Source organism: Ovis aries, chromosome 2 (assembly GCF_016772045.2).
Source record: "Ovis aries strain OAR_USU_Benz2616 breed Rambouillet chromosome 2, ARS-UI_Ramb_v3.0, whole genome shotgun sequence".
NCBI lineage: Eukaryota > Metazoa > Chordata > Mammalia > Artiodactyla > Bovidae > Ovis > Ovis aries.
In genome coordinates this window covers 205,934,738-205,961,222 of record NC_056055.1, presented here as the reverse complement: position 1 = coordinate 205,961,222, position 26,485 = coordinate 205,934,738, and the positions used below count along the sequence as shown (strand labels likewise).

The following is a 26,485-nucleotide window of genomic DNA, read 5'->3' as shown; positions in this document are numbered from 1 at the left end:
AGGGATCCATGGGGAAACAACTGATTTCAGCACTGGGACAGGGGAAAACATGAGCTGGGGATCTTGTTCTGCCAGAAAGCAAGGAAGTGCTGAAGGAATGATGGACACCTGGTTGAAAGACACCAGAGCCAGTTTGAGTAGGTGCCCACTGGCCAAGGATGGGACAATTCAAGCATCAAAGCAGAGTAAAGAGAGTAATAGATGTTTACCACTGAATAAAACAGGAAATAATACATATATATTAAATAGATGGACAAATGACTAGATTGACATTTCAATGAGGAACAGATGATTCACAGAACCTGAAAGTACCTCCCTATAAACTGTCACTATAAACAGGAAAAGAGTTAACTTTACAGAGGAGAAGCTTGACAGATAACAGCTTAGTCAAGGGATCAAAATGCTTGTTGTCAGTAACATAACAAGTTGAGATTTCGAACCACCTGACAAGATGCAATTAAAAGAAAGTAGCATCGCTTCCCAGAGAAGGGAATGGCAACCCAGTCCAGTGTTCTTGCCTGGAGAATCCCAGGGACGGGGGAGCCTGGTGGGCTGCCATTTACGGGGTCGCACAGAGTCGGACATGACTGAAGCGACTTAGCAGCAGCAGCATCACTTCCATGTTATTTTGGCAAAAGGTCAATAAATGATTTTAATTATGAAGAAGCACCAGACTGAGCCAAATCAAAGGACCTTCTACAGAAGAACTGCTTATAATCTTCAAAAGAGCCAAAGCCATAGAAATCAAGGCTGAGGAGCTGTCCAGACCAGAGTTCGCAACAAAGCTGTGACGACTAAATGCAAAGGGTGATTCTGGATAGAATCCTTTGCATAGAATACATTATAAGGACATCTGGAAAAACTTGAATGTGGTCTGAGAATTAGGGGCAGCAACGTAACCATGTAAATTTTCTGATGTTGATGATAGTATTGTGTTTATGGAGAAAAGGGGCTTGTTTATAGGAAATACATACCAGTTGGAGGTGATAGGCTATTAGGTCAAAAACTTAGAACCAATGCCCTATTAGGGCATTTTGGTGGCCTTCCAACTATATGTTTAAAAAAAATTTTTTTTTAATTAAAAAAAAATGAGAACCAAAAGAGCAACTGTTCCAAGCTGTGTGACAATCTTTAAGAACAAGGTCAGATTTGCACATGCTGGCTACAGTAATCATTTCCCTCCTCCAAGAAAACAGATATTTTCAGTTGCTGAGTATCAAATGTTTATTCTCCAGCTTCCTACTACTAGTAAAATCTATTTCATAATTAGCTCCTCTTAAAACCAGCTTTTATTTCACAGAAATTGTATCCTTTAATAATTCCCTTTGAAACATACAGAGCTAAGGATGCAGGTGTGTCAGAGTACAACTCGGACAACCAGGAGAAGTGGACCACCTGAGGGCTGTCCTCCCCACTTGATACCCCGTACAGAAAGCCACAAACAATTCTGGGAACACCTCTGCAAAGCCAGCCAGGTTGTCCAACTCAGTAGAACATCGTACTTGATTCAAATTACACATTCAGTACTGTACTGTACATATCCAGCATCACACATGCTTAAAATAATATAAGTATGCATAATGACATATCAGGTCTCACTTTTAAAGTAACAATAAGCAGGCAACTACACATTCTAAAACTACTAAATAATCCCTTTTTACCTAAATTGAAAATGTCACATACACATTGGCTGCTTCAGAAGCCTTGGGCATGCAGACAGGAAGTGAAGAAAATATTTCAGCTAAGAATAATCACATGTTACATGTACTTTAGAATCTCTCAGCCAAATGAATGCAGAGGAAGACTGTCTTGAAGAGCCAGGGCCAGTTTCCAGACTGAATGGTTACTAGGAGAGGGGATCATACAGATGTTTTCCTGACACATCTGTGTTTCATCACAGATCCTGGAGGAAAAGTCAGGCAGACCCACTCTGGTTCCCAGGGTGGCCTCAGCCCCCGGGAGCAAGAGCACCTGGTTGTCCTGGCTCAGTAGAGTCTCTCGATTCTGGAAATTCCATCCAGGTCTGGATAGCTGCTCCAGGCTGATGGGGGCCACTTCAACCTGTAAAGAACAGCGGCATCATGGCTGAAGCTTGGCAGTGACCTCTAAGAACTTCAGCCTTTTGCTGAATGGATCATGGGCTTTACCTTCCAGGACAACGTTTGACAAAGAAAGATGGTTTTCTTAGTTTGTTCAAAATTTTAGCATGATCTCCAAAAATAGGCTGGTTTGTAATTAATAGCACCATGAAAACAAAAAAAATAGTAGAAAAAAGTGTCAAAAACTGAAGTCACTTTTGATTCTGAGCAATGCTTCCTCCCACTGGTGTCAACATGTCAGCAAAGTAAACCATTTGGAAAGCAAACTGAAGGCAAAGTAAATCTTTTTCATAGAATACATTGTAAGGACATCTGGAAAATATTGGGAAATTTGGGAAAATAAGGTATCTCTTTGGAGTAAAAATTATGCTTATTTAGGGAGAATATAGGCAAGTTACATTCACTAGACTGCAACTACATATATGTAACTGAGCAGCAAAAGGAAAAAATGTAGACAGTAGCTCCCAACTCCGTATGCCTGTCAAGTAGTTAGGTAGAAACATTTTTAAAAGGAAAATTGAGGGCAGAAGAAAGCATTTAAATTGTTGGGGCAGTGGTCAACTGGGGTTAAGACGTTATAAAAGAGTGTTGTGTACAAATGTATTAGTATGCTATTGTTACACATCCACACCTCAGAAATAAAATAAGTTTTCAAGCATCTTCCTCTACTGCCTGATTATGAAAGGAATGGTGATCCCTACAGAAAGAAGAGATAGTCTCTAGTGAAATGCATACTCTGGCTCTCAGCTGCCCATTTGCTTTGCAGATTTGGCACCCCTGTCATCTTTAAAACATTTTTGTAGATGTGTTTGTTCTCCTGGCTGGTGCTTTGCTAGAAGCAGATGTGAAAACAGGGATTCCATCCCAGTGAGGTCTGTTTGTTGAGCACACATGAGCTGGGCTTTCTATAAAGCTAGTTGCAAGAGGGTATTTGTTTTGAGAGAACTCAACAGTACTAAGGCAGTCTGTTAAAATCCCTGTTGACCAACACAGTCACTGGTCCAGACTGAACAAAACTCTAGTAGAAGATGTATGTAGTCAAATCAAGTCAGACTCTCTGTGGCCCAGGAAACAGAGAATCTTGCCCTCCAAGTTGTAGAGAACTGGCCAAGGTTGGTTCATGCCTGGGTGCCAGGGAGTTCCAAATTACGGGTCACATCTGTAACAGAAATAAGGCATAAATGCTTTAAAAGTTCTTTATGTGCCAAGCCCTTCAACAAAATTTCTCCTTTCCTCTGCCTCTTATAAACACACACACATATACACACACACAGGGGAACACATACCCCTTCCAAACTTAACGTTTCAAGATTGAGCACCAATTCTACATTTCCCATAGAGTTTGACCCAACCTCTATTGCAAACTTGGCTCCTATTGCAAACTTTGAGCTCTACCATATTGTTTATTTTCAATGAATGAGACAAAGCATCAATTCAGTGAAAATGAAGCTTTGGCTTTTTACAGAAAATACTAAAATTCTGTCTTAGAGACATCTTCCCTTCTTATAATATAAAAATTAAAATTATAAGCTTCATGTAAAGAACACTCTTCCCTTCCCAAATCCCCATGTGTCACTGTACCTGTGGGTGCCGGCTTTTTAGCAGTGTTCACTGCTGCCATGAACATGTATTCACTGTTAGGGTCATGCACGCTGGTGGGATACTTCTGCAAGAAAAGTCAGAAACATGGTTTGTCTTCTCCTCTTCCCCATCTCCATTCCTCTGTGTGTGTGTGTGTGTGTGTGTGTGTGTGTTACTGATTTCTATTCTTTGTTGAAGCAGTCTGTGACAAAGTGTTAAATGTGACTTAGGCTCTTGACTTTGGGATTCCCTGATAGCTCAGTTGGTAAAAAATCTGCCTGCAATGCAGGAGACCCCAGTTTGATTTCTGGGTCAGGAAGATTCCCTGGAGAAGGGATAGGCTACCCACTCTAGTATTCTTGGGCTCCCCTTGTAGCTCAGCTGGTAAAGAATCCACCCACAATTTGGAAGACCTGGATTCAATCCCTGGGTTGGGAAGATCCCCTGGAGAAGGGAAAGGCTACCCACTCCAGTATTCTGGCCTGGAGAATTCCATGGACTGTGTAGTCCATGGGGTCACAAAGAGTTGGACACAACTGAGTGACTTTCACTTTCAAGGGGAACCGTATATGTAAAGGACTTTAAATAAAAGGCTTTCTGCTCAATATCTTTTCTCACTTATGCCTTTACTTTTCCTTCCGCAGTAGACTTAAGACCACAGGACTTATCTTACTCTCTTCCTTCTTTGTCTCTCTTTTCAAATTCCTTTCTGGAAACAAATATACATACTGTGTGGCCAGTGATCACACTGTGGATGTACTTGAAGGTGCTAACATCCTTGCATAATACTCCGAATGGTGTAATTTCTTTGAGAACCCATTTTGTGATAGATTAAAAAGAATATTCTCCAGCACAGAGAGATTTTTGTTGTTACCGTTCTTTTATCTTTCCGCATAACTTTTCAGTGATTTTCTTTAAAAGCAAGGAGTCCTAATAACTTATCATGTAAAAAAAACTGGCAGTTTCTTTCTCAACTACTGATGGCATCTTCCAAGACTTTCTCACTGATTGTTTCTTAATTGACAAGTTGAGGAAAGCTTATAACAGTTTCATCTGCCCTGACTTTGGAAACTTAGAATTAAATTTGCAGTCCACATGGAATAATATTTTTTAAAGTCGGAAGCATCTTTTAAAAAATTTTTTTAACCTTCCTTTTCCCTTTTGGTCTTTTCATGGCCCCTTTCCCTCAGCATTTTGGAATAATAATAATGACATATCTCTCTGGAAGCCACTGAATTCTTCTTGGAATGAAGTGGCTATAAAGTAAATAAGCTTCTGTTCCAAGTTAGCGGTTTAATTAATAGGCACATCTTAAAGAAAAGATATTATCTGTCTGTTAATCAAATTATTCTAGCAAAAGCAATACATACTCTGATGAGTAAAGAACTGCTGATATCCCCAGTAAAGCTAGTGCAAGCAAAGATCGATGATGCTTACCTTTTTTGTAAGCCAAAACATAAGGACACATCCAAAAACGCAGACTATAACAAAAGCTGCACATCCTATGGGTAACCAGAACTTCAGCTGGCAACAAAGCTGTGATTCTGGGTTAAAAAAAAAAGATTGGATAAGGAAAAACTCTCAAAATCAAATCTCCCCTTTCACTGCTGAATTATAAGTTCATTTACTAAATTTAAAAGAGCTATTTAATCAAATAGTTTTTCTTCAGTACAACCATGAAATGCAGTAAATAGTTAATAAATAACATCATCTCAGTATGATAGCAAGGATCCAAAAATAAAGCCAAAAAGACCCTATGTACATATAAGTCTACAAATGTGATTAATGGAAAAGACTTTGCTGTCTCTGTTCTTGCAAAACAGTAAGAAAAGTAATGTAGAAAACTATTGTTTTCAATCATCTCACTTAATTCCACATACCCCCAACAAAAAACCCAAACCTTAAACTTTAGGTGAATAGAGGTAATAGCTCTTAAGCCATGGGTTTTGACATTTGTTCTCATTTTTTTCCTGATTTTCAACAGCATGTCTGTTTTAAAGACAATATGACCTATTTCTAACTCAGCAGTTTATATGATACTTGTTTGTTTAACTGTTTTCATTAGTGAGAAAAATGTTAAAATGAATATATACTCTTAAGTCTAGAAGATGAAAACAATATCTTACCATAAATATTCAAATATTCTCTGCTTAGAATATCTACTTGAAAAGGAGGAGGATCAAAAATTGACAATTTGCAGATGTAATAGCTGGCATAAGAACTGTCCAAATTATATAGAAAAAAAGAGACACTATTATTGGATAACTGAAATTTACAGACATTCAGATTCTTGGTGGATAACGTGTCTTCACTTCCCTTAATCTTAGTGAGATCACAGAGTACATTATCCCCTTTCAGCAACTGCATTTTAAATTGTCGAACAGTATCAGGGTATTTGCATAAAATTTGTACACCTCCATTGTGAAATATGAACATCTCAGATGCAGCAGAATCATTGAATTCTCCTGGGCAAAAAAAAAGAAAGCAAAATTTTATGATTTTGTTCCTCTAATCATTATGTTTGAATACAAAAGTCATCTTTTCTCTTCATAAAGTCACCATCATTGCAACAAAATGAAAGAACTTCACAACCAAAATATAGAATATGAAGGTAGAACTGTGAATGAGGAAAAAAGCTAACCAGAGACTTGTTTATCATACATAAGTACATAATATTTAATATATTAAATACTACATTTACATAGTATAAATCAAGCAAAAGTGGTTCCTTCCTTTTGGCAGACTTCGTATTGGAGACAGATGACAAATAAATATGCAGTTATGCACCCTAATTTATGCTAGAAATGGAGTACTATTCAAATATAGGTACATGGTCCTAATTTTGATTGAAGAATTCAGATAATGCCACTTGGAGAAAGTGACTTTGAAAATTAAAATTGAAGGAGGATTAGCACTTTAGTCAAACAATGAGAAATTCGAGGAAAGACATAGTTTAGGAAAAAACACTTTTTAAAGCACAAAACAGCTTAAACTAAAAATGAATGGTTATGTACAAATATATATTTACACTAATGCTCTAAGAGAGTGAAAGAACAAATGAAAATTATTTTCAAATGACATAAACATTTCTCTGAATCTCATCCATTGAGAACTGAATCAAAGTCTGATGATAAAGATCAAGATCCAGATTTTCTATTTACTTTCTCATTTTTGAAAACAAATTTGAAGCTTATAGGAAGCCAAAGTTGTTTTTGTGAGCTACATAGGGGATCACACAAGAAAGAAGCTGAAATGGTTTGGGACCAGTTGCAGATTCTAAGTTGAAACAACTCTCTGCCTTCCTTTTTCCTTTTTTCTTCTTTCTTTTTAATATGATGAAATTTCATGCTGCAATTGTTTGGAAAAAATTATTAGCATGGCAGTTGCTAGTTTAAATTTTGAAATCCCTGGTTTTATTCTTGAGAAAACTATGTAACAAGTACAAAGAATTTTTAAGGAAAAAAATGACCTTTGCTCCTATTCCAGTGGAATAGATATACTATTTGTGCAGTTTTTGCTCTTTACCTTCCAGATATATACTTATTTTATATAGCAAATATATTACTTAATGTTCTTCTATTGGCATTTAATATTATATTATAAATGTTCTATTTTTCACATAGTCATAATAATTATCCTGTTTAATGCCTATACAAAAGGCTTAATGTCAATCTAGAATAACTTGTTAGAGCATTCCATTCATGTTGACTGGTTGGGGTTATTTCCAGCATTTTGATTTCATGTAAATATTTCAACACGTGGTGAAAATCTTTAAAGACTCTAATGACACTCTACATGGCCATGTTGCTTTTGGAGAGAACTGTTCCACTTTTTGACAGGACTAGCATTATGCAGGAGAATTCACTTGCCACAACTCTGCTTATACTAGTGTCTCAATTTTTTTTAAGATTTACCACCGTTACTTATTTTTTTTTTAATATCTCTAGGCTTTCTATATCTCATATTGTTAGGAAATAGATTTTCAATTTGAGGATTTGATTGTGAAAATATACACAAGTGTTCCATTTTTCAGTTATGGCAGTCCAGATTTTTCAAACTAACTCCCACACTGAAATAACCGAAAATGCTGAATGAAATGCCTAAAATTATTAGTTTAAAAGATTAAATGGATATGGAATTTAGAAAGATGGTAATGATGACCCTGTATGCGAGACAGCAAAAGAGACACAGATGTGTAGAGCAGACTTTTGGACTCTGAGGGAGAGGAAGAGGGTGGGATGATTTGGGAGAATGGCATTGAAACATATATACTATCTTGTGAAAAACGAATCGCCAGGCTATGTTTGATGCAGGATACAGGATGCTTGGGGGTTGTGCACAGGGATGACCCTGTGAGAGATGATATGGGGAGGGAGGTGGGAGGGGGGTTCATGTTTGGGAACTCATGTACACCCGTGGTGGATTCATGTCAATGTATGGCAAAACCAATACAATACTGTAAAGTAAAATAAAGTAAAAATAAAAATTAAAAAAAAAGAGAGTAAGTGGTGAAAATAATGATGAAATTAACTAGATTAAACTTAAAGAACCAGAATCCAAGGAGAGAAGCAAAGGTTAGAACTTGCTTTTACTTTGAGAACTTATGCTGTTCTCTCAGATTTATACTTTTGTTTTCATGTCTCAACTTCCAGAATCTGAAAGTGAGAAATCTGGTAAAAGACATTTTATCAAATTTCTCCTTGGTAAGATGAAATCCCCAAGGTTTGTGTTGTTGGAATACAGGTAAAGCAGAAGTAAACCAGTTTTCACCCAGATTATGCCCCACCTTCAAATCACTCCAATGGTCCAGAAAAATCTCAATAATTGAACTTTGTTTAAGGTGATTGGGATTACTATTCAGTTCAGTTCAGTTCAGTTGCTCAGTCGTGTCCGACTCTTTGAAATCCCGTGAACCGCAGCACGCCAGGCCTCCCTATCCATCACCAACTCCTGGAGTCTACCCAAATCCATGTCCATCGAGTTGGTGTTGCCATACAACCATCTCATCCTCTGTCACCCCCTTCTCCTCCTGCCTTCAATCTTTCCCAGCATCAGGGTCTTTTCCAGTGAGTCAGCTCTTTGCATCAGGTGGCCAAAGTATTGGAGTTTCAGCTTCAACATCAGTCCCTCCAACGAACACCCAGGACTGATCTCCTTTAGGATGGACTGACTGGATCTCCTTGCAGTCCAAGGGACTCTCAAGGGTCTTCTCCAATACCACAGTTCAAAAGCATCAATTCTTCAGCATTCAGATGTCTTTATAGCCCAACTCTCACATCTGTACATGACTACTGGAAACATTTGTTGGCAAAGTAATGTCTCTTTTTTTAATATGCTGTCTAGGTTGGTCATAACTCCTCTTCCAAGGAGTAGGCATCTTTTAATTTCATGGCTGCAGTCACCATCTGCAGTGATTTTGGAGCCCAGAAAAATAAAGTCTGTCACTGTTTCCACTGTTTCCCCATCTATTTGCCATGAAGTGATGGGGCTAGATGCCATGATCTTAGTTTTCTCAATGTTGAGTTTTAAGCCAACCTTTTCACTTTCCTCTTTCACTTTCATCAAGAGGCTCTTTAGTTGACATATTATAATAAAAATCTTGAAAACAACCAGGGAAAAAGAGACTGGCTTTTTTTTTCTAAAAAGCAACTATTACACTGACAGGTCGTATCTCAAGATCAACAATAAAAGTTTTGATACAGTGGAATTACATCTTATATCTTTAGAGTACTGAACGAAACTGTCAACCTAAAACAGATTGTCTAGGGGGACAGAAAAAGTATATGTAACTTGAGACTTTGATAAATGAAGTACGCTTGTTGTGATTTCTTGATAATGACCAAAAGAATAGAAACAGACTATAAAACCCAAATGAATGTCACAAAATTTAGTACGATGCTTCTGTATAAAGGGGAAGAAGAGTTGGAATCAGGAAAGAAATACAGAGCGGAAAAGGTGTCTGTGTGCTAACAATGTTTAACTCCTGAACCTGTGGTAATTGTGGGAGTAAGGTAGTATGCTTAGTAGTTATTCATTAAATTGCACATTTTATTTTTTCACTTTTCTGAATAGATGCTTTGTTCTAGGAAAAAAAATGGTTTTAAAGTACAAAAAAGAAAACTAATGCTGTTTCATTTTAAAAATTGAGGGTAAATATAAGCAAAAGGCAAAGGGGAAAAATTGATCACATGAGAATAGGTGCAATCTACATTAGATTAAAATAAAAGATGATTTGCATGGGGACTTATTTGTCTGAAAGTAAATTATGTTGCACTACTTTTGCTTTGATGCAGAAGATAAAATCAGTGAGCTGGTTCACAGTTTCTTTAGAAATGTTCACAGCAAATTTCCCAAGGACTTTAGAATGGCAGTGTGTAAACCGCAAAGAAATCTTGGAACAAAAGTGTCTGCAGCCACCCTTGTGCTCACCCAGACACAAATGTACTTCTATTTCTGAAGATGATTCTGTCAGCACCTTTTTCTCCTTTTATACCCACACTATGACCTATAACCCAACACAACATGTAATATAATGGTTGGTGGTGCAGAGTGAGAGAAGTACAATGCAGTGGTTCCCAAGGAAACCAGAGGAAAATTCTGGCTTTGCCATTAGCAAGTCTCTGTAACAAGGATCTGTAGTTTCTAGACTGTAATTTCTTCATCTGTGAAATAAGGAAGTGGGACCAAGACATCTTAAAGTCCTTTCCAACACTTACTGTCTATGGATTCAGGATGAGAACATAACCAGATGAGACCATGAACAACCAAGAGAGATAACTTTGCTGTTGGATTCTTCAGAGGAGAAACCATGTTTCCATAATCCTCTCTCTGTCCCAGCATCTTACTGGTCTATTCCAGGAAGTCAGGAGAAATGAAAATTAATGAGACTATCTTCCTGACCTATAAAAACATTTAGGTATGGCTAGGAAGACTCTTCAGAGTCCCTTGGACTGGAGATCCAACCAGTCCATTCTAAAGGAGATCAGTCCTGGGTTTTCTTTGGAAGGAATGATGCTAAAGCTGAAACTCCAGTACTTTGGCCACCTAATGCGAAGAGTTGACTCATTGGAAAAGACTCTGATGCTGGGAGAGATTGGGGGCAGGAGGGGAAGGGGACGACCGAGGATGAGATGGCTGGATGGCATCACCGACTCAATGGACGTGAGTTTGAGTGAACTCTGGGGGTTGGTAATGGACAAAGAGGCCTGGTGTGCTGCGATTCATGGGGTCACAAAGAGTTGGACAGAACTGAGCAACTGAACTGAACTGAACTGAGGAAGACTACTCAAGTTTTTCTTGGGTGACAGTGCCGAGGGTGTGTGCTCGGGGAGTAACTGTTGCTGCTGCTGCTGCTGCTAAGTCGCTTCAGTCGTGTCTGACTCTGTGCAACCCCATAGACAGCAGCCCTCCAGGCTCCCCTGTTCTGGGATTCTCCAGGCAAGAATACTGGAGTGGGTTGCCATTTCCTTCTCCGGTGCATGAAATTGAAAAGTGAAAGTGAAGTCGCTCAGTCGTGTCCGACACCTAGTGACCCCATGGACTGAAGCCTACCAGGCTCCTCCATCCATGGGATTTGCCAGGCAAGAGTAGTGGAGTGGGTTGCCATCGCCTTTTCCATGGGGAGTAACTGGAGATCCCAAATTCTCATGTCTACTAGACACATTTTTTTTATTGGAGTATAATTGCTTTGCAATGTTGTGTTGGTTTCTGCTGTGCAACAAAGTGAATCAGCTACATGTATGTATCTATGTATATGTATCTATATATCCCTTCCTTCTTGAACCTCTTGCCCACTCACCAACCCACTCCCACCTCGGCCACCCGCCATCTCACCCATCTAGCTTATCACAGAGCGGAAAAAACCATCATCAAAAAAATCTACAAACAATAAATGGAGAAAGTGTAAAGACAACAGGACCCTCTACTAGACACTTAATTATTCATTTTATCAATTTTAACCTATAAATTGCCTAGGTCACCTTTTTATTATTAAATGTGGTGGTAAGAAGGCTGACTTAAGTGTCCACATACCCAATGCTTGGAGGAGGAAATTGAAACCTACTCCAGTATTCTTGCCTGTGAAATTCCATAAATGGGGGAGCATGGTGGGCTACAGTCCATGGGATCTCAAAGATTCGGACACGATTGAGTGACTAAGCATGCAGACACACCCAGTGCTTAAACTTTCCATCTGGAAAACCATTTAGTAACTCTTAATCTGCTATTTGAACATTTTCAACTACAGGACAGAGAAGGCGATGGCACCCCACTCCAATACTCTTGCCTGGAAAATCCCATGGACGGAGGAGCCTGGTGGGCTGTAGGCCATGGGGTCGCGAAGAGTCGGACACGACTGAGCGACTTCACTTTCACTTTTCACTTTCAGGTGTTGGAGAAGGAAATGGCAGCCCACTCCAGTCTTCTTGCCTGGAGAATCCCAGGGATGGGGGAGCCAGGTGGGCTGCCGTCTATGGGGTCGCACAGAGTCGGACACGACTGAAGCGACTTAGCAGCAGCAGCAACTACAGGAATCAGATAGGGCATGTAATCAATTGCTTCACAGTCACTCTGGATCCTGTAGGACCTCAAATCTCTCATCACAAAATCTCCTCATTCTTTGATGGCATTTGAAAAACAGTATCAAAAGGAGGTCATCCCTATAATCATGACTCAATTTAAGGAAAATCTGAATATATTAGTTCCTTATAACTATAGAAGCAGCTAGAATCTTTTCTCCACCTTTCCCAGATGTTATCTTCAAGTCTGATATTCAACCAGGAGTACTGGTACAATAGCACCAACTTTTATAGTCAGGGTCTGCTTTGATTGGGCATCACATCTCTTTGGTCAGTTCCCCTGCCAAGCCAGTGGTGGAAGATTGTGACCGTCCTCCTCATCAATGTCTTTCTTCTCACATACCACATTTTAATATAAAATCATCCTCTAAAATAGTCTCTTACACTATCTTTGATATGTTCCTCACTCTCGCTAAATCACCATCTCCATCCCCAGTACACATAAGTTCTCATATTCACTGTCTGCACATGTTTCAGGCATCCTGTAAACACCTCCTCCTTCACACTTGTTTCCTGTAACATGATTCAACGTCTGCCCAGTATCAGACACAGTCAGACCTAGCAAACATACAAATCATATAGCAAGTCCAATTTTTCCGTGTACAAACAACTGATGACCCAGACAGATTAGATTGTCTGTCTAAGGTCACACAACCTCTTGGGCACATGAAAGATTTGGGGTAAAATCTGAGGTTGAGGTGCCACTAGCAACAACCAGAGAAAGTACAATGGAAGTAGGCGACCACAAGAAGCCTCACAGTGATCACTTCAGATCGAGCCTTAGAGGATCACTGTTGAAATCTGTCTACAAGAAGAAAGTCTGATTTCCTGCACCTCTGTTTTAAATCCAGTAGAATCTACCCATTTCTGCATCTAAACTGCTAGTGGTCCAAATCGGCACCATCTCTCTCTCCGGCATGACGAGAGCTTCCAAAATTTCTGTTCCCACTCGTGCACATTCACCATCCATGCTCCTCAGGGAAGCCAGAATAATCTTCTTACATACATAATCCGATAGGGCACTTGCCCTGCTAATAAAGCATCCAGGGCCTCCCCATCTCAGTTAGAAGATAATCTAACTCCTTACACTGGTTTCCATGACTTACATGATTTACCCTGTCCTGCTAACACTATTTAATACCAGTCACTCACTACACTACAATCACACTGCTCTGCTTTCTATTCCTCAAACATGAGAAGTTGACTCCAGGGCTTTGAATTTCTTGTTTCTTTGTCTGGAATGTTATCTTTTTTTTTTTCATATGGCTGCTTCGTACTTCTCCAGCCACCACTGACCGCTCAATCCAAGTGAAAGTTAAAGTGTTAGTTGCTTAATCATATATGACTCTTTGTGACCCCATGAATTGTCGCCCTCCAGGTTCCACTGTCCATGGAATTTTCCAGGCAAGAATACTAAAGTAGATGGTCATTCCCTTCTCCAGGGGATCTTCTCAAACAAGGGACTGAACCCAGGTCTCCCACATTGCAGGCAAATTCTTTACCATCTGAGCTACCAGGGAAGCCCCATTCCAAGTCATGTTCTAGCATATTACCTGAGATAAAGTATCATTATATTATTTGTTTGTTTACTTATTACCCAATAACGTAAGCTTTAAAATCAGAGATCTTGTTGAGTTTATTCAGTGATCCATCGCAAGTATCTACAATAGCACCTGGTATGTAGTAAGTCGCAATAAATATTTATTGGATGGATGGATGAATGAATATGTAGAGCTCAGTGATGTAATAAACCTAGGGAGATAAAGCGTAGAATATAAAATAGAAGAACCAAAAAGGCTCTCAGAAATGATCCAGTTATGCCTTTCATTTAAAATTTAAATTTATCAAGCCAAACTGGGGTCAGAAAAGTGAGTATATTACCTGGGATTACACAGCTCATAGTTGGGACAGGATCCTAGGGTTGCCTTTCCTCTGCAGACAAGTACATGCAAATACACAATCAAATACAGAAGATACCTCCTCAACTGGGATGTCAGATTCTAATGAATATTACCTGAGTATTAAAGAAGCATGTTCTTTAACTATTATAAATATCTACCAGGTTCATAAAGACTTCTTTGTAGGTATGCATGCTAACTCGCTTCAGTCGTGTCCAACTCAGTGCAACCCTATGGACTGAGCCTGTAAGTCTTCTCTGTCTATTGGATTCTCCAGGCAAGAATACTGGAGTGGGTTGCAATGCCCTCCTCTCGGGGATTTTCCCAACCCAGGGGTCAAACTCAAGTCTCTTAAGACTCCTGCATTGGCAGGTGGATTCTTTACCACTAGTGCCACTTGGGAAGCCCAAAGATTTGTTTAGATTGTTGACTATTCTCTTGGTTCTTTCGTACCTACAGCTCTCTGTAGATAAGAAGACAGATTTAAACCTGGGTATTTTTTGCATCCTCCAGAGGGCAGAATCATTAAATTTGCCCAATGGATGTCCATGATAGATGCCTCTGAACCAATAACTGTTCTAATACACCAGGATATTTCATAACCAGAGCCTGTTAGTGATTTGTAATAGAAAGCGAAGTCACTCAGTCCTGCCCAACTCTTTGTGACCCCATGGACTGTAGCCTACCACGCTGCTCTGTCCGTGAGATTTTCCAGGCAAGAGTACTAGAGTGGGTTTCCATTTCCTCCTCCAGAGGATCTTCCCAAGCCAGGGATCGAACCTGGGTCTTCCGTATTATAGGTAGATGCTTTACCATTTGAACCACCAGGGAAGATATTTGTAATAGAAACGCAATGCTATCACACTTAGCACTTAATGCATCGTTAAAAACACAAATAGGATAATGCTCTCTTGAACTCTGGTGATGAGTTTTAAAATCTGGATAATAAGACTTCGTTTTTGTTTTGCTACCATATCTGTTCACTTCTTGTTGCTACTCCTAGATTATCAGTACTCTAGAATATAGATACTATACTTAATCACATTGACTACCATGTCTAAAGGGTTCAATCTTTCCAACAGAGGTTCAAATCTGTTCACTTTTGCTAACTGATTTTTATAACATTATCATTGATATTAGTAGACTAAGGTTTTAAGAGCAAAATCAAAATCTTTATGTTAGATGATTTCTTTAGATCTTCAAACATTTCAAAAGATAAAAGCATTTGCATCTTCTTTTAGGGGCAGCTATTAAGAAAAAGCTCTGAAGAAAAAGTTCACCTGAGAACTGCACTATGGTTCAGATGTTTATTTGCAAATTGATTCTTTTAATATCTGAACTATTTCATTTCTTCAGTGTCAGAGTGTCTTGTTAGAACCCATTCTGCCAGGACTCTTTATAAGCAGTCATATTATGCCTGTTTGAAAGTCTTTTGGCAAAAGCAGTTTAAAAACCCACACAGTGCAGCGGGTGCGAGACAGATCAGCAATTTGACTTAACTCTCCTTAACTCAGACTTCTAACCACAAACCTCCACAAAGATCTGAATGATAGAAAGATAAGAACTCCTGAGTATGCAATTATTGATGGGCTTATTAAAAATATTTTCTGTAATCCAATAATGATCATCGTTAGCTTAGCATAGCACACGAATGTGACATAAGATGAGAAGTTCTAAAAATGGCAATGTTTATGTTAGGGTTTTGTTACATTTGGGCTTTTACTAAGAAATTCTAGCATTTAAAAAATATGCTTTCTACCACTTTTTTAAAACCACTCAGGAAAGCACTGTCATTTCTTATATACCTACCAGCTAAAACTTTTGGAATCCTGATTAGCAGATTTTTATATATGTGTTGTTTCTATATTTACCTTATTATTCAAAGGCATCCATAATCTAAAGTAGAGATTAAAATCAGTAGCAAGGGTAGGCAAAATAAGCCCAATCCAAAGTCTTAACATTTGCAGAAAAGGAAGTAAAAAAAAATTAAGAAAAAAAAAAAGTAAGGAGAAAGTTAAAAAGCCAAAAGAGTATGTGTGTGTGTGCCTGTGTGCACGCGCACACTGACACAAGTATACATTGTGTGAATTGCTTTTTTCTCCAAGGAACTCTGTAGAGGGGGTAAAACAACTTTTGGTGCTCCAAAATGTGTAATGCTTTTAAATGAAAGATTGGTTTTCTGCTAGTGAAAACTGATGGAAAAATCCCAGAGATGCTATAAACTTTGTCGTGATATTTACCAGTAATTAAAGTAAACTCTACTCTCTACTCCAGTAACCTTTATCTCCAGCCCACCATTCCCCTTGGCTTAGTTCCTTCTTTCCGGCTTCCATTCAACATCTTCCTTTAACATGGTTACCTCTATGCCCATAGACTAGAACAGCCTATTACCTCTTTATTTGCTTAGAAATCCTTGTTCATCCTTTAAGAACGATTTTAAACTGGTCTCTGAGACCCCCCCAGACAAAGACTCCCATCTCTATGCTCTCAATTAATCTTTGTTTACACTGATATGTTTATAGTATGTATAAGTTTAGATCATAATTATTTTTGTCCATCTTCTTCATTTAACCAATAGCTTTACAAGTATAAAGATTGTATCATGGTCATTTAAATAATCCCAGGACCTGGAGTATATTAGATAATAATAATGAATGAATGAGCAGATGAATATGAAAAATGAGCATGATTGGTAAATGTCCTTCATTGGGTTGAGGAGGTGAACAAGGAAAACAGAGCAAAAGATCCTATTTACTAGATAAGGGAGAACGCTTATTTCCAAGTCCAAAGGCAAAGGCTCAGACTGAATGACACCCAACCAATTCTCTGAAGCCCAGTGGTTCTGGAGTTATACAAATATCTAAGCCTTCCAAAGATTCCAAATAACAATAATAATTGCAACTTATAAGCATTGCATGTTTCTCATATATTAAGGTTTAGATACATTACATGAAATATATCATTTGATGTGTATAACAGTATTTGACATCAGATTTTCTATATTTATCCCTATTTTACAGATGAGGAAACTGAAGCTTGAATAACGGGCCCAAATGAGGTAGAGCCATGATTTGAACCTAGACAATCTGAAACCAGAGTCACCCTTCCTAAAGAGCCCCTTAGTCCAATAATCTAGCCCAACTCTCTAATTTTATAGAAACTGAAGCACAGAAGCTAAAGAGACTTGCTGAGAAAAAGGAAGAAAAAGAATTTCTTAACATTAACCTAGATTTAGAAGTTATTTTCAAGTATTTCTTTTCCTTCAAGATGTATTAGGTATATAATTGGCCCAAATACTTAAAGTGGTGTTTATGTTGGTGCCAAGGGGACATTTTAGGCAAAGATGGGCTTGATAAAGGACAGAAATGGTATGGACCTAACAGAAGCAGAAGATATAAAGAAGAGATGGCAAGACTACACAGAAGAACTGTACAAAAAAGGTCTTCACGACCCAGATAATCACGGTGTAATCACTGATCTAGAGCCGCACATCCTGGAATGTGAAGTCAAGTGGGCCTTAGGAAGTATCACTATGAACAAAGCTAGTGGAGGTGATGGAATTCCAGTTGAGCTATTTCAAATCCTGAAAGATGATGCTGTGAAAGTGCTGCACTCAATATGCCGGCAAATTGGGAAAATTCAGCAATGACCACAGGACTGGAAAATGTCAGTTTTCATTCCAATCCCAAAGAAAGGCAATGCCGAAGAATGCTCAGACTATCACACAATTGCACTCATCTCACATGCTAGTAAAGTAATGTTCAAAATTCTCCAAGCCAGCCTTCAGCAATACGTGAACCATGAACTTTCAGATGTTCAAGCTGGTTTTAGGAAAGGCAGAGGAACCAGAGATCAAATTGCCAACATCCGCTGGATCATGGAAAAAAGCAAGAAAGTTCCAGAAAAACATCTATTTCTGCTTTATTGACTTTGCCAAAGCCTTTGACTGTGTGGATCACAAGAAACTGTGGAAAATTCTGAAAGAGATGGGAATACCAGACCACTGGACCTGCCTCTTGAGAAACCTATATGCAGGTCAGGAAGCAACAGTTAGAACTGGACATGGAACAACAGACTGGTTCCAAATAGGAAAAGGAGTACGTAAAGGCTGTATATTGTCACCCTGCTTATTTAACTTATATGCAGAGTGCATCATGAGAAACTCTGGGCTGGAAGAAGCACAAGCTGGAATCAAGATTGCTGGGAGAAATATCAATAACCTCAGATATGCAGATGATACCACCCTTACGGCAGAAGGTGAAGAGGAACTAAAAAGCCTCTTGATGAAAGTGAAAGAGGAGAGTGAAAAAGTTGGCTTAAAGCTCAACATTCAGAAAACGAAGATCACGGTGTCTGGTCCCATCACTTCATAGAAAATAGATGGGGAAACAGTGGAAACAGTGTCAGACTTTATTTTGGGGGGCTCCAAAATCACTGCAAATGGTGACTGCAGCCATGAAATTAAAAGACGCTTACTCCTTGGAAAGAAAGTTATGACCAACCTAGATAGCAAGCATATTGAGAAGCAGAGACATTACTTTGCAGACTAAGGTCCGTCTAGTCAAGGCAATAGTTTTTCCAGTAGTCATGTATGGATGTGAGAGTTGGACTGTGAAGAAAGCTGAGCACCAATGAATTGACGCTTTTGAACCATGGTGTTGGAGAAAACTCTTGAGAATCCCTTGGACTGCAAGGAGATCCAACCAGTCTATCCTAAAGGAGATCAGTCCTGGGTGTTCATTGGAAGGACTGATGCTGAGGCTGAAACTCCAATACTTTGGCCACTTCATGTGAAGAGTTGAGTCATTGGAAAAGACTCTGATGCTGGGAGGGATTGAGGGCAGGAGGGGAAGGGGACGACAGAGGATGAGATGGCTGGATGGCATCACCGACTCGATGCACATGAGTTTGGGTGAACTCTGGGAGTTGGTGATGGACAGGGAGGCCTGTCGTGCTGCGATTCATGGGGTCACAAAAAGTAGGACACAATTAAGCGACTGAACTGAACTGAGCTGATATTGGTGCCACATACGTTTTATATGATTGAAAAAGTTATTATACACCAAAAATATATAAAATATTTATTTTATATGAAATTACACTGTGTTTAATGCACTCATTTCCCTAGACGCCTCGAACCATTGTGTGTTGAGCTGCCTTGTGTACTTGAACCTGCAACAAAGTCTGGATCCTTGCTCTGATAAGGTCTAAATTCTTGATAAGTATTGAAACTTATTTGCCTGTAGACAAGTAAACAGATATATTCACATCTATAAGAAATTCTCATAGTTAAATAAGTGCAAACAGGAACTCCAAGATTTTGCTTCAGTCCTAAATAGTACAAAATGAACAAAACTTGAATTGAGAATGCAGTAGAGGTTTATTTCTGATTCTTGTTGTTTTTTATGAATGAATTTTTTTTTGGCTTTAAGCCCTAGGAGAGTATAATTGCTGACTGTACAAAGTTTGACGTCTTACATTTGAAGAAGTTCCTTCTAAGTGATCCTCTGTTGCTTGTTGGAAATGCCATGTCTATGGCAATACACTCAGACAAACAAAAGACAGTTTCAGAACTAGTGGTTGACTGACTCAAAATTCTTGAGTCCATTACCTTCCTTAAAGACAACCTGATTCATCTTGGCTTTTCTTCATGCAAAGTAGATCCAGACATCAGTATGTCTGCAAGAGTCAGAGGAGGTTCATATCCCAATTTCTGCCTCTCTCTAAACTTGCCTGTGTACTTCAATCAACCATACAGGCCAGACTAATGGGAAAAAAATCACTTGTTGACTAACAGCTCTCATTTGTGTTACATATTTTCTGCATACTTAAGTTACAAACTCCAAAGTGTAATTTTGAATTTTCCTTAAAAGGTGTTGAATGCCATATTCTTATTTTACTTAGAATGACCAAAATGTGTCATTTAAGAGACTCAATTTATTAGAATAGAAGTAGCACAGAGATGCCATTTATGGAGTAAATGTGGCTTTTTATTCAAACACTGAAGACGGCAAATAATGTGTACGTGTATGTATATATACATGGGTATATGTGTATATGAATGTGTATACATATGTTTATATATATACTGGGATTTGAAATTTTATCTTTTGCATCTTTTATGTATAAAACTCACACTGTTAGGATAGGGAGTCAGCATAAGCTATGGGTTTTGCTCAGTTTACAACTGTGAATACTGAGGCCAATTTTTTTTGTCAAGCACGTCTATGGATACTACAGTGAGGAAAGCTTAGATGAGAACTGAAATCCTCCCTACACACTTGCATTTTGTTTCTACTAAGAAACTGGAATATGCTGCTAGCAATTTAAAAACCAAAATATTCCATTACATCTGAGGAAGTTGTTAATACCAATTGCAAGTTATGAAAGTCATCTTGTTCACTAATTATGAAACAACAAGGACCTCAAGACCTTCATGAAAATAATACCCATTTCTAGAAAGAAGGAAAAAAAGACAAAGATGTGACTAAACAACCACTGGGAGAAAAAAAAAAATCCCGAAAGTTTAAAATAAAGAACTGAAATCTTCAGTTTGAAAAGACTCACTCAGTCTCAAACAATGTTAATGAAAACACTCACAGAATTAGGCATATCCTAGTGGAATTCCTGATTCCAGTATTAAAATAAATAACAAGATTCTAGAGAAATTTTTTTAAGCTACTTGCAAAATAATGAGAGTCAGACTAGCATGGAACTATTTACCCACAACCCTAGAAGCCAGCAGACAGTGAATGAATATCCACAGACAGATCAGGAATCTTATTCCCAGGAAAGATATCCATTATTCATTAGAGTAAAAGGAAAACATCTTTACCCATGCTGGAATTCAGAGACTTCAAGGTATCTGAAGAAAATAATAGAAGTCTTCTGAACATTGGGTAAGAACAGGGATGACAAGACAGGAGCAAATGGTAAGACTGATGCTGCCATTGAAAAGGGGTGATGTGAGTATAAGGAGAGAATCCTTCAATCAGAGGAGAAATACTGTTAGAGGAAATTTAGCAATGATCTGCAACTACAAGTTTTCATTTATTTCAACAAAACCCATATATGGGGTGTGCATGCTAAATCACTTCAGTCATGTCTGACTCTTTGTGAGCCTATGGACTGTAGCCTGCCAGGCTTCTCTGTCCATGGGATTCTCCAGGCAAGGATATTGGAGTGGGTTGCCATGTCTTCCTCCAGGGGAATCTTCCTGGTCCAGGGATTGAACTTAAAGTCTCCTGTGTCTCCTACCCTTTCAGGCGGATTCTTTACCACTAATGCCACCTGGGAAGCCCCATGTAAGGGGTAAGGGTGCACTAAAGAGAAAATATAGGAGTGAAAATAGACCATCGTGAAGTTCTCATGTCACTGCAGGAGGTAGGGGATAAACACGTCAAGCGCCTATTGTCATTATTGATTTTATTATGATTTTATCATTTTATTATTAAATTATGATTTATTACTTACAATAATAAATAGATATTCAATTAAGATGCTCTGAATATGACAATGACTTAGTCAACCAAGAAGTGTAGCAGACCTTTCAAATTACAGAGGGAAGACTTCCTCTGTAGTCTGTGAAAGAACCTTCCTCATTTCAACAAAAATAAAAGAAAATACCACAACCAAGGAAAATCAAAATAAACATAATGTTGAAGGAGTAAAATCAATATAGGGCTCCTTGGTGGCTCAGCAGTAAAGAATCTGCCTGCAATGCAGGAGACACAGTAGACTCGGGTTTGATCCCTGGGTTGGGACGATCCCCTGGCGAAGGAAATGGTAACCCACACCAGTATGTTGCCTGGCAAATCCCATGGACCGAGGAGCCTGGCGGGCTACAGTCCATGGGATCAGAAAGAGTTGGACACGATTGAACAACTGAACACACACACACTAAATCAACATAGAGTTATTGTACTGAGTGAGAAAATGGCCTGAATGCAACTACTGAAAGAAAAATGGACAATTTGGATTTTTTAAATGTAGCACAAACCCTGGAAGGAGGAGGCTCAAAGGTTGGCTCTACTCCTCCCCTTGAACTCTGGGGAGGAGCAGATGCTGGAGACGCCAAAGAGATGTTTTTTTTCTTCAGGTGATGGAGTTCAGGAACCACGGCTTCAATGTCTGGGTGACAAAATCAAGGCTCAAAATGAGCCTGAGGGTTCCCCTTCCAGTTTCCACCCAGAACACCCCCATGAGACATGCACATTTCTTAAACACCACCTCATCTCGGCCATTCACACTTCACTGCTTTCAAAGTGGTCTTTCCAAAACCAGAATTCATCAGATCACCCACAAGGTCTCCATTGCCCGTAAGTTCTGTCTTCTATGTAGACAGAAGGTCCCACTTTTCCCAAACGCTTCCACAACAAAGAACCTCCTATTCCTCCAGAATCATTAAAAGAAGATGATTTTGTTAAATTTTATATTGAGATTAGTAGAAGACTGAGAATCACCAAGATTTTTTTCCCTCTTAACTCACCAACCAAATAACAAAACTGGTAATTTCTCTTATTTGAGATTCATGTTATTTCTCCACTACTTCAACATGGTACAGAAAGATAGTGGGTATTGGAATCAGATGTATTTGAATTCTAATCTTGGTTCTGCCACTAAATACTAGGTAACCAAACATTTAGCCTTTCCTGGTCTGAGATTCTTCAAACATTAACTAAGAATGCCTACCTCTTCATGGGATGAGAAAGCCTACCTAGCTGGGAGGATTAAAAATACGCCAAAGGAAGGGAGCTGCAAGAACTTAGCTGACTTCAGTTTTGGTCTTTACTTTGCATTTAGAGTCTTTAAAACAGTAGTTGCTGAATAAATGGATTGTGATGATACTTTGAATAAGATGACCTAAATGGAAAGGAAATCCAAAAAAGAGAGAGGATATATGCATACATGTAGCTGATTCACTTTGCTGTACAGCAGAAACTAACACATCATTGTAAAGCAACTCTACTCCAAGAAGAATTAACTGTAAGAAAGGCATAGAGATTGCCTTAAATTAGGAGCATAGATGCTCAAGTTCATTTAATAAGGAATGCCTTACCAATGATAAATCCCTGAACCACCTGAATCAATTATATAAATTAAAGGAGCAAAATACAGCTAGAAAAAACAACTGTCAAGCAGTTTACTATCTCCATCTAGCCATTCATGCTCCAGTTCTGCCACCAGTCAAATAGGAAAACAGCTTGTTGCGTGGCATGGTTTTCTGTGTGATGAGAGGGAATGTTGATTTGATTCCACCAAAATTTAAGATATATATCATTCCAGAAGTACATTGTATTAATCAGCTTAGTCTGACAACTGGAAACAATTCCACCTAGGCTGGATCGATCCTTCCACGGTGGTAACACCATTGTTAATTTGAATCTCCTGAGCATAATATCATCACAAGTGCCCAGTTGGGTTTGGCATTTTGGGACACTTTCTAACAGTACAAACAACCCCTTCAGTGACTTGAACCAATGTTCTTGGGAGAAAATCCACAATCCTTCATGTGGCACATAAGGTCTGAATAGTCTAGCCTCTGCTTTCCCTTCCAGCCTCATCTTGCACCATCACCAACTCTTGACCTCTCTGTCCTCAGGCACATCCACCTTCTTCCTGCTCTGACTTACTTCCTTTCTTCCTGACACAGGGACTTTGTGCTTACTCTTCTCATGATATGAAATGTCCATGGTATGAATGTCCCACCATTCTCCCCACTTACTCTTATTTGTCCTGCAAATCTCAGCTCAAGGACCACTTACAAGACTTGGATGAGCCCCACCCCCCACTGCACCTCCATATCCACCCAGTCTACACAAGTTTTTTTGTTACATCCCCTGATAGAACTGAGTTCTGTCTGTAATTGTCATTTCATTCACAAAATTATCTGATTTGCCTCTCTCCAGCCTTTCAATTAGCTTCATGAGAGCAGGGAATTGCTCAGAGGTTAAAGCGTCTGCCTCCGATGAGGGAGACCCAGGTTCGATCCCTGGGTCAGGAAGATCCCCTGGAGAAGGAAATGGTAACCCACTCCAGTATTCTTGCCTAGAGAATCCCATGGACAGAGAAGCCTGGTAGGGTACAGTCCACGGGGTCGCAAAGAGTCGGACGCGACTGAGCGACTTCACTTTCACTTTCGCTTTCATACACACAGAGGCCAGCACAGTACTGCCTACATGGCAAGTTCTTGGTGCTGAATGAATGGATGGCTGAGTGAATGAATAAATGAATATCGATCCCCATGCTATTCCCTTGTTGCTTGTGCAGCTAAAGGATTTCACTGGGTTTAGAAAAGGAATAGTGGCCCCAAACTACCCTTGGGACCTATAAATAATTCCTCATTCCTCTTAAGAGCTTTGGAGCCACCTTGAGCCACCACAAGCTCAAATATTTGATCAATACACTTTTTTTTTTTTCCTTTGAAGATAAAAATAAAGTCTGCTTTTGGTACCACTGCAAAACTTATCTCTAAATAACAGTATACCAACCAAAGTTCTGCCTGCACTTTTAGTGTTAGTAAAACTTCCCAAAGTAGTGTAATTTCACTTTGTGTTTTCCCTACCTCGGGAACATGGCCCAGACTTAAAGATAAAATGAAAATAATTGAAAACATACCCAGTAAGAAGTAGAAGAAACACACATTAATTTCTTCTTCGGCAGCATTATTTAAAATATTCAAATAGAGTCTGATATATACCATATAAGAGAAAGAACTGAGGACTTCAGAATGATTTTTTTTTTTTTCAGTGTCTTCAGAGGCTATGGACTGTTTTACGTTGTCCACTGATCCCTGGCGTTTCACAAGGACCTTGACATTAGTGCTAAAAAAACCCTGTGGCAGCCAGGGCATTTCTGACAAAAGACCACCCAGATAAGATTAAAATGAAACTCCTTCTTTTCAAAGCCCTTCCGTTTTATTTTCTCCCAGCCCAGATGCCAGGCCTACTTAATTTTCATTCTGTTGACACAAGTCATTTTGCCTTTCATCTTCCTCTGAGAACAGTAAGCCACTCTTTTATTTTATCCACTAAAAGTTAACTTCAAGCAGGTAATTTAAAATTTTAATGATCTGATGAGACATTTTTCATCTTAAAACAGTAACATAAACGCTGTTGGCCATGGACTTGGGCTCTTCTGTAATTGTTCTTACTTTCTAAAAAACAAACAAAACCTTTCTATTTGGTGCCTAACTTTTCCACCTTTGATTTTTCTTAATGTTCACTTGAATTATAACTTAATAATGCATATTCAATAAGTCACTTACCTGCTAGAATTTCAACTTGGGTGCAGAAGAGAAAGAAATACCAGAGGTCTGACTTCATGTTTGCCAGAAGCAAATGCAGTTTTCTCCTTCAGTGTTTAAGCCTGACAGTGAATTCACGTCCTTAACTGTTTTCTATTTGCTGGAAAGGAAGTGGGTTGGGTGGGGGTTGATGTCGTGTGACACTTACCATCAAGGCAAGAAGGTGTCTCTGAAGTGATGTCAATGTCAGCGATGTTATTGCTCATGGAGGTTAAGTTTAATTCATGGATTATTATGATTTGTTTTATTTATTTATTTGGCTGCACGGGATCTTAGTTGCAGCACATAGGATCTAGTTCCCTGACCAGGGATTGAACCTGGACCTCCCATATTAGCAGCATGGCTTCTTAGCCACTGGACCACCAGAGAAGCCCCTTACTCCATGGATTATTGCTGATTTTGAAGACAAAGGAAAACTTTTCCCTCATTTCAATTCCAAGAAAACAAATGAAAGAGACAGCACCTGCTCTTTTCAGAACCACCCTATTCCCTCTGAATGAATAGTTGTTGGGTATAGCATGATCTAAAATTAACCATATGATAAATAGCATGTATTTTGATGCATTTCTATCTTATGCTATTTGCTCCAGAGATAGAAAGCCTTTGAAGTAGGACAAGAAATACATAAAATTACTACAGAAATTTGGGCTTCCTTGGTGGCTCAATGGTAAAGAATCCTCCTGCAATGCAGGAGACATGGGTTCAGTCTCTGGGTCAAGAAGATTCCCTGGAGGAGGGCATGGCAACCCACTCCAGTATTCTTGCCTGGAGAATCCCATGGACAGAGGAGCCTGGTGGGGTCACAAGGAGTCAGAGACGACGGAAGCAACTAGCGCACCTGCATGCACTACAGAACTTTAAATAATGATATCTGAAGGAGGAGCAACACAGAAATCTAAGAAAGAATTTTTTTATGGCATTCATTGTAGATGGTAACTTTCCAAGTGATGGAGTCAGTTTTAATCGAACTTAAAGCTTGTTTTGCAGAATACAGCAGAGTCTGTGCACACATGCTAAGTCGCTTCA

The 26,485-nt window shown here is 39.0% G+C and overlaps 1 protein-coding gene across 2 annotated transcripts; it reads right to left on the bottom strand.

The window, feature by feature from the left end:
• Window positions 1-1,199: 1,199 nt before the first annotated feature.
• ICOS (inducible T cell costimulator) lies at window positions 1,200-25,529 on the bottom strand. 2 transcript variants are annotated; one of them, XM_042244066.2, is made up of 6 exons: window positions 25,421-25,529; window positions 14,138-14,188; window positions 5,807-6,145; window positions 5,118-5,224; window positions 3,681-3,765; window positions 1,200-3,258 (listed from the first exon to the last, which is right to left on the bottom strand). In XM_042244066.2, the coding sequence occupies exons 2-6, from the start codon at window positions 14,154-14,156 to the stop codon at window positions 3,218-3,220; spliced, it is 591 nt and encodes a 196-aa protein (XP_042100000.1). In that variant the 5' UTR covers window positions 14,157-14,188; window positions 25,421-25,529; the 3' UTR covers window positions 1,200-3,217. The 2 variants fall into 2 exon arrangements, with proteins under 2 accessions (XP_042100000.1, XP_004004895.2); XM_004004846.5 differs by lacking the exon at window positions 14,138-14,188.
• Window positions 25,530-26,485: the final 956 nt, after the last annotated feature.